Source organism: Nestor notabilis, unplaced genomic scaffold (genome assembly GCF_000696875.1).
Source record: "Nestor notabilis isolate BGI_N333 unplaced genomic scaffold, ASM69687v1 scaffold18738, whole genome shotgun sequence".
NCBI classification, from domain to species: Eukaryota; Metazoa; Chordata; class Aves; order Psittaciformes; family Psittacidae; genus Nestor; species Nestor notabilis.
This window is the reverse complement of record NW_009940793.1, coordinates 39045-48137: the sequence shown is the minus strand read 5'-3', so window position 1 is coordinate 48137 and position 9093 is coordinate 39045. Positions and strand designations below refer to the sequence as shown.

General features: G+C 43.5%; 1 protein-coding gene across 1 annotated transcript in view; it reads left to right on the top strand.

The window, feature by feature from the left end:
• The first annotated feature begins 1150 nt into the window (after nucleotides 1–1150).
• The window catches only part of CDHR1 (cadherin-related family member 1), a 43163-nt gene continuing 35220 nt past the window's right edge, over nucleotides 1151–9093 (top strand). Inside the window, exons 1-2 of the mRNA XM_010020552.1 lie at nucleotides 1151–1339; nucleotides 2103–2198. Coding sequence (XP_010018854.1) covers nucleotides 1279–1339; nucleotides 2103–2198 — 157 coding nt within the window. The 5' untranslated portion in view covers nucleotides 1151–1278. The remainder of the gene's footprint in view (nucleotides 1340–2102; nucleotides 2199–9093) is intronic.

The window sequence follows — 9093 nt, the reverse complement described above, 5'->3', positions numbered from 1 at the left end:
AGTCCCGTCGGGAGAAGCAATGCCCTCCAGCCCTGAGAAGGCCCCAAGGGGTTGACAGCACCATCGGGTCGTCCTGCAGCAAGCTCTGCAGCAGCAGCAGCTCTGCGGGAGACCTGCGTGTGGGGATGGGGTACCAGGGCTCTCCTCGCCAGCACCCGCACCAAGGGGCTCTGCCTGGAAGACAGTGTAGCTTCTGTCACGTTTTAAAGTATTGCAATGGAGAACTCTGTGATTAATTTCTTAGACATTTCTTTCAGGCAGGCGGTTAATTAAACCCCAGAAAACTCCATTAACACATCCTTAAAGGGCAAGTGCTTTGCCTCACTCAGGTCAAGTTTAAACAGCTAAGCCACTATGTAAACATCTCCTTGACTGGAAGCTAAGTAGTACCACTGATGAAGTTCCTTTTAAGCAGCCAGAAGCTTTGTCTGTGAACAACTTCCCAGGGTGACTGTTTTTTAACTCTATAATTATTGGATTATATATATTTTACAGTAGTGCAAACACCTTTTATGTGCAGAAAATCAAAACAAGCAATGAAAAAAAGCTGCTTTATTAACTTTGTGGTTAAACACACTTTTTAATACGTTGGTTAAAAACTACCTACTGAATGTAAATGACACTTTCAGAAAATTAAGCAGTTTAAGAATTAAATGATCAGGCCAGCTCTTGAAAACAGCATTTTGATTTCTGCATCGTTAGTATGCAATTTTGTGTACTTTTTGCTATCATGAATGTGATTGATTGTTTCCTTTAAATGAGTAACAATCACATTTATTGTTTGTTGTTAATGTTGGATTTTCTTCTTTTGTAGATTCTTAAGCTTACCAAAGCTAAAATAAAGAGGAAACTCTCTTAGTTCTCAAAAATAAAGGACTGGCTTAGAGAAATTAAAGACAGAGTTTAGAATGAAAGCGGTTTTTTACTTTACCTTCTCTCTGACTTATGTGCTTGGACCGCACAAACACAGTACTAACAGCAGAACCTATGAGAGTTCACTGATTCCTCCAAATCTTGTCTCAGAAATGAGTCCCACAGCTCTCTGCAAAGTAATTGGTCTAATTAGGTAGTAGGAAGGAGCTGCTTTAAATTCCTCAGAAATTAAGACGTGTCATCCGCTTAACATCTTAGCATCTGTTACTGCCTCTTTGCACATTTCTCCACTAAATCAGTCTGAAGGACACTTTCCTGGACCTTTCAGAGAGAAAAAAAACCCCAAACCAAAACAAAAACCCCACACCTTGAAACAGAGAAGAAATTGGTCCTTTCTTCAGTGGGATGAAGCATGTAAGGCATTTCACCCCTTCCTTATTTCTCAGTTTGGTGCACGTTTGCCTGGGTGAGTACAATAATCAATTTGTTAAATAAAAATGCAGGAGGATACAAGCATAACCTTAAATCCTGTAGTAATCCTTCCTGATGTGGTAATGTTGTCCTGAAATATTTTCCTTGGCAACTGATCCCTGTGCAAATGTTACCCTCAGTGTTTATAATTCAGAGTTTCATTTCAAATGGGCTATTTTGAAGCTCTAACAGTCAGTCAGTAGAATGACAACTAATTTGTTGTTTCTTTTTTTTTTTTTTTAACTTTGTTTGCTGTTGTCTGGCAGCAAGTAAGTAACAATTTAATTCTGGGTAATTGCTCATGCAGTAGGCATAGTTTTAAGACACAATGTGGTTAGATTACTGGGTAACGTACCGAGGCACTAGGAAAGTTTCAGACTTACACATGTAGAGTAGATGAGAGGTGTACAGTCATTGGAAGCTGAAAAGGTTAATTTTGCAATGAAGCTGTCTGAGATTGAGATTTTTTAAAGAGACTCTGCTACTTGGTTTGTTTCTGTTGGTTTTGGGTTTTTTTTTTCCATATACTCTTCCTCTATTTGCTGCTGTGTGAATACTGGCACAGCAACATGTACAAGTAATATTATTTAAAATATCTGTACAGATATAGTTCTGAAAGGCCATTGCAGCAAATATGTAAGTTACATAGTCGTAGCATTACCCAAACAGCTCACTTTTACTGAAAGTCAGGTAACAAAGCCAAGTAACTGCCACCTACAAAATGCTTTTGTTTGGCTTCTGTTTTGTTTTAATTGCAGTTCAGGCAAATTATGCCCCTTATTTCTTTGATAATGGAGCCAGAAGCACAAATGGGAACATGGCACTTCTCAGCCTTTCGGAGGACACACCAGTTGGTCAGTATTAAAATTAGTATGTTTAAATTGTGAAACTGGACCTTCTTGCTCTTTTGATTAGCAACATATATTGCTGTCGGTTGTTGTTATATACTGTGGTCTTGTATGCTTTTCTCTCAAGCTTCTAATTGCCGTGAATTTAAAATGACACGTTTGAATTGTAGCTGTAATTTAAAACATGAATTTTAGCTTCCCTTTTCTTGGTCCACCAACCTATTCACAGCAACAGAGCACAGGTATTTCTGGGGTCAGAAATAAATTCATGGGGGTGAGGGGCTTCTTACCAAACTGTAGATGCATATGAGAAGAAAGCCTAGTTGCCAGTAATTTTATCAGCCTTGCTAAAAGCAAGCTGTACATCGAAAAGTATTAGAGGCATGATTTTCTTTGAACAGTTATCACATTTTTCATGTTTATGGTACAAATGGTAGAAAATGTTTCTACTTGGAGTGAAAATTGCTTTGTCTAAATAACTCATGTTTTTCAAAAAGGGTTTGTTTTACTGAAAATTCAAAAAATGATACATTTTTCAGCTTTCAGCATTTTAAGGCAGGTCTATTTATGCTTCTTATAACTGTAGGTGCGTTAAGAAAAATTCAGTAAGAACAAACAGGTCATTTATAATCCATATTTTTCATGGGGAAAGAATAATCTCATAACATTAAAAAAAATTTATGTAAAATCTATTACAGTGATGAACACTACCTTTTCTTCAAACATTGCACTGAGCTTTTGCTTAGGATTTGCTCCTGTTTGTCTGTAGCTTTTACAGTCTAAATCAGGAAAGTGCTTATCTATTGCAAACTGAGTACTATTTATTAGCTGCCTCATGCATAGAGGAGGGAGATGGCTGGGTGAAGGGTTGCACCCAAACCCCTCCCAGGGTTTAGGCAGCTGGAGGAGGTGAGGGTGAGGGAAGGATCCAGAGGGCACAGCCTCATCTGGAAGACCAGCGCTGCTGCCTTTTTCTTCCTATGCATGACCAGAGTCACTCATTGCTCTGGGAAGCAGCTACCTGGTGTTTGCTCAAAGTCTCCATTCCTGGCTCAGTGGTGTCAGTGTCAGCCAAGATCCACACTGGGCATGCTAGAGGATGAGGACAGGGTGAGTGGGAAGCAGTGACTTCTTCTTTGCCTGCTCAACCAGAGAAAAGGAAGGGGAGAAGGTGGGACATAGCCTAGAAATGACGCATCTAGCCAAAGACCTTAAAAAGAGCTTGCTTATGATGCAGCAGGGATTTGCTATAAGCTTGGTCAAGCTTAAGGTGGAAACCTCAGCTGAAGGCCAACAGTAGCATAGCGGCACTTGCAAAAGCCAAAGGCAGACCAAGGAGCTGCAATTTTTGCGGTGCTTCTGCCTGGATTCACATGGAAACCACACTTGCTCAACGTTGGCGGTCCAGACAGATCAGCTGATTGCTGGAGTAAGATTAGCCAGTGGAATCACTTGTCTAATGGTGTAGATAAGGCTTGTAATGCCAGATAGCCACAGAACTGGGACCCTGACTCAGCTTGTTTGGGGTGGTGTTTGCCAAATCCACCACTCAAACCGCGCACAGTACAAATTGCTTGTCATCAAATTCTCATCTGCTGGTGTGGTGCCAGACTGCAGACATTTACAGGGCACCAGCCTCTCCCTGCCACCCCTGGGAGCCTCCAGCCACCTGCATGGGGCTGGGGAGCCAAAGATGGCACAGAGCTGCAACACAGTCAGAAACGTCCTTCCTATCAGGACCACAGCACCACATGGTCTCCCAGATGACAGCCCTCCCTGCAGCAGCAAAGTGCAGTAATTTGCCAGCGCTGAGACACAGTGCAACTGCTCTGGGGCTCCAGGCAGGCAAAAAAGGAGAAAAACAGCAGTGTAAGGGATTAGAGCCTGGGTTAGTGTTCTTCTAGCTAGCCCAAGGAAGAATTATGACAAAGACATGATGGGCTTTTGCATACTCTTTTGTAACAGTAGCAGCCAGATTAGGTACATAGAGGTCCCAGGAGAGTTTATAATTTGGTTGCAGCAGTGAAAAAGCTCAAGCTGCTGTGTCTTCAGTGCTGCTGTGCCTCACGCCTGCTGGCTTCATCCAGCATGTGTTTACACTGGCTGGGTTGAAATTCTAGTTTGCTGTATAAATGTGCTTTGAAAGACAAGAGAGAAGAAGCTTCTGAGTTAAAGTTCCAAAGGTGCCGCCAGAAGCATTTCTCTGAGGTGAAAAGTTAGGAAATGTTGAGTTTAGGCTTTTGCAAAGGGCCTAGAGAAACTCTTGGTAAAGAGACATAAGACCTTACTTTTGAGAATTCCAAATGTGGTAGTTTTGCCATACAGCTGCCAGTGCTTCTTTGGGCTAATTCCCAGAACATGCTGACTAAAAGCCGTGAGTATTGCAGGGTCCTCTCTCGTGAAAGCACTTCAGGGAATTCCACTGGAATATGGCTGCTTAGGGTTTGCTCAAGGACAACTGCTGCTGCTACCCACCACCCATGTCAACACAGCCACCCCTTGAGGATGATTTGGCAGGGAGTCTTCCAGGGGAGGGCACAAATGATGACACCAGCGCTTCAATGCTGCAGTTCTGGGTGTGCATTCAGCTTTGTGCAGGGTGAGAGGACCAGTGTTCACATCAGACCACAGTCAGCCAGAGCTCAGTGAGGGCTCACACACTGCCTGTGCTAAATGGCTACCAGGCTCACCATTTTCTGTGGCCCCAGTGATGGGTCTCACCATAGAGGAGGCTGTTACTCTTCATCTCTCTGCCCTGATCTCCTCCAGAAGGAGGAGAAAGAATCTGGCCTCCCATATACATGTGCAGTCCCAAGCATCCACACTCCAGCAGTCGTCTTTCAGTTTGAGAAGGGTGATCAGTGACAAAACAGGGGAATTAAAACTTCCATATGTTTGATTCTGGATGGCTTCACTCAGGTTTAGGTGCTGCAAATTAGGCAGGTTGCCATTAGGTCTTCCCTGTGCTTATGTAAAATTTCGAGTCGTAGGCAGGATGCTTTTCCTGGCAGCAGCCAGTGTCTGAGCAATGCCATGGACAGCAGCTTTAATATACTCCAGGAATTTTACATTCTTTAGCCATGCTGAGATTACAAGCAGTTGGCAAAGTGGTGTGTGTTAGTTATATTCCTAGGCATCTGTAGGCAAGGGACATGCAGCATTTTGAGCACTGAAAGGAGATGATGGATTCTCTTTGTGACTATAGAAAGACAAATTGCAGTGCTAAGGCTGCATGAATGCATCAAATTCAAGAAAATCACATTGTCCTGCTTATATCATCCTTAACTTGACCTTCTTTTCCCTTATGCAATTTTCCTTACTTACAGATAATTGTAATCAAGTTACATACACTGTGACATAAGTTATCATAAAAAGAGCAAATACTATTTCTGTATGAAAGCTTTAAAGTGGCTGCAGATTCCCAGATCCCATTTATTGCTGCAGAGTGCAAGACCCCTTGAGGAAAGAAGGGCCAGAACAGCAGCCTCTTCCAGTGCCAGATTTAAGAATGGGAAAAGTTATGAGCTGAAATAGCAGTTGCAGATTGTGTGGCTCTTTGGCAGGGCAGATGAGTGATTAGCACTTTGCAAAGAGTTGCCTGTGTACATACAAAAAGTACATGTGCTCCTAATCAAGGTCTTAAGGCATGTGCGGGATGCTATTTCAGGTTGTTTGTTTCACCTTACCTCATTAATCCCTGTAAGCTCTCATAGTCAGGACAGAGTGGGACTGAGAACAGCTGCAAAGCCAAAGGATTGAAGCATACTGAGAAAGCCTAAGTTCATTACTTTCTCAAAGCCCAAGCAGCATCGATGCCCTGGAAATCTTCGCATGCCTCTCATCCTTGTGGTTTTCCTTTCCTTTCCCCTCATGCACCCAAGCATGCACTCCCTGCCATGGAAAGCCAGTTTGCAGTGACAGTTCTTTATTCAAAGCTACAACTGCCAGCTACCTACCACTGGCCGAGCACTTCAAGTCCCTTCACCCTTCAAGCTTCCCCTGTTGTTCCTACATACTCCTGATCTCTTTTCTTCCCATCATTCATAGCTGTGGAGAGTCCTCTTGTCCCCTCTGTTACCCATCTTCTTTCCCTGTTTCTATCTCCCTGATCTACTGATTCTCCCCAGACCGGTGAGAATCCCTCTGCTAATGTGTTTCTTAGTCCTTCCTTCAGCTCTCAGCAATCCCACCCTGGCACTCTGTCATCTCTCTGTATGTGTTTCTGTATTTCATCCTTCACAGACATAACAGCTGAACCTGCAAGGCATCTTTTCTGCCCACAGTTCCCAGCCGTCCTTGTCACCAAAAATGTCTGAGTTAAAGAATTTACACACTTCCATTTTTTTTTTTTCTCAAAATGATGATTCCTTTCTGACTAGAAAGGACACGGACCTGGACGATTTATCCCAAGTTACATCTTGAAATCTAGAGACCCACCAACATGTCACATTCAGATGGTTCCAGCAAGGCTAAAATTTTGAAGGTCCAAAACCATGCAACCTTGCAGAAACTAAAATCTTCCTCCTAAGAAAACTAGAAGCTCCCAGACTAAACCTGTAAACCACAGCCCGCCTTCTGCATCACTGCAGCAGAGCTGACACTGCACAAAACAGAGCCCCACTGCAAAAAGAGCACTACACAGACACGCACAGATAACTCAAAGGCGTTGCAGCTTTCACTTTTGTGTTTATTCTTCCAACAGGAACTGCAGACACATCTGAAAATTGCCCTCAGATGGTTTCTTCCCAGTCAGTTTCTGTGGGTGCCAGGGGGACACATTGCTGCTGTGGTGGTTTGGGCCCCCTGCTGAGCACTTGGTGCCATACCTCCCTCTCTTGCAGCTGCAGGGCCAGTTTTGGCTGCTGCTGTAGTAGCCATGGCTTTTGGGGTGCTGATCCTGACTGTGTCTCTGCTTTTCAGGCAGCACAGTGTGCCGGGGTGCCGGGAGGTAGCAGGACTCGCCTGGTTGTGCGCGGGAAGCAGCAGTAGCTGGTAGTGAATGGGAAAGGAGATGTTCTCGGTGTGTGGTCCGTGTCCTCCAGGAGCCTGAGCTCCCCTTTTCTTGGGGTGAGCTTGGAGTGTAAACCAGCTGTATGCAGGGTTTGTGTTAACTGTCCATCACCTTTCCTGGTGGGAAATGGGTCTTTGGCAGAGACAGCTGGAGAGCAGGCACAGAAACCTGGGCAAGATGGTATTTGCTGTGACATTGGCAACAGAGGTGTCCTGTCTTGGGAGCATGGCCATTGATGTCCCTCTCAGCATCTTGTGAACAGATGCAGCTATAGGACAAACATAGGACAAAACAAAGGACAATGGGGAACTGAGCATGAGTCCAAAATGTGCTTGGCTTGTCTGACTTGACAGGGAGGGGATTTGATTGCTGAGTATGGCACAGCAGAGAGGAGAGTGTGTCTTCAGTGAGAGGGCAAAACCAGCCCTCAGAGAAAAACAGAGCAAAACCAGATTGACTGTGAATAAATATAAGTCAGAAATGGAGTAAAATGGAGCAATGGCATCATGGAACAAATATTCATCCTCAGTGGCAGGAGCAAAGAGCAAATGATTTTTAAGATGGAATAGGAAAACAGAGTGAAAGCCTGGAGTGGCTCCTGGGAAGCAGCTGTAGCAGGGAGCAGCGTGCAGCATCCTGGGGCTTTTCTGTCCTAGCCTGCTGTGCCATCCCTTAGGTACTCAGAGCATCCAGCTCTTCCGGCTGGGGCCCTTACACAGCATTTACTGACTCTCCATGTAAAGATTTTTCAATTCCCTTATCTTTTTGACAGGGAAAGGCTGTTTACTTCGTGCTCACTGATAAGATTTTAGCTGGTTTTCTCATTTGTTTTCTTTTCAGCAAGTGGAGGCAGCACAGTGAGAAGAGGTTTTTAATTGGCATTAACACTGTGGTGAGAAGTGTTCTCAGGGGTGTTAATGATACAGAGAGTACTGTGCAATTCAGAAAAAAAAGAAAAGGAATTATAATGAGCTAGAAAAAGAAATTTTGATCCACAATCCAATTTAAAGTGAACGCAAGTGTCCTGTATTATGAAAAATTAAGAAGTATCAGCTTTAGCTGAGAAGCAGACAGTCTAGTGTAAAGATCAATGATGTCCTTCATTACTTGCTCAGAAACATTAGTAATCTAAGTCTGTACCAATATAAATGTTTCTTCTTACATTTAACAGCAAGAAAATTCCTGGTTTCCTTATAAGAAAATTCCTAGAAAATCTGGGAGAGAAAATTGTGAGATTGGAAGAAGCAGCCCAGGTTCAAATGTATTCACCTAAACTTTCATAGTCTATTCTTCTCTAGCACATGTTCTGTTCATGTACTACCAGGGTGAGTAGTTCAGAGCAGCCCCACTCACAGCACTAGACTTTGTGCCTGCTTGTTGCCCACAAGTTCCATGAGACCCCAGATGCAGGTTGTGAAGACCACTTCACCACTGCACAGGCAGCGCTGCTCAGCAGCTGCTGTGCAGACATCCACATGAACTAAAACAGGCAGAACAGCCAGTGGTATATATAGTGGAAGGGACAGGAAAAGTGAAGAAAAAGGGCAGAAAACCAGCTAAGTAGTAAAAACTTTTAATGACGAAAAAAAGGCTGAACAAAAGCACTGTATTGATAGTGATGCCAGTGAAGTGATGGCAGTTGACACCTGAATTCTCCATTTGGCCCCAGGTGTGATATTAAGACAAAGCTTTTGAAAAACAAGAATAAATGCAGTCAGTACTGGTGATGCAGAACCTTCAACAGGCTTGAAATTTCTGTCTCTTATGTAGACAGCTATATCAGGATGGAAGTGTCCTTTCAGGGCGCTATATTAGCCCAGTTTATTTCTCTCCTTGCATTTCTTTGTACTTACATAATTCAGTTCCAATCAGAGAAGTGTCTCATTGTAC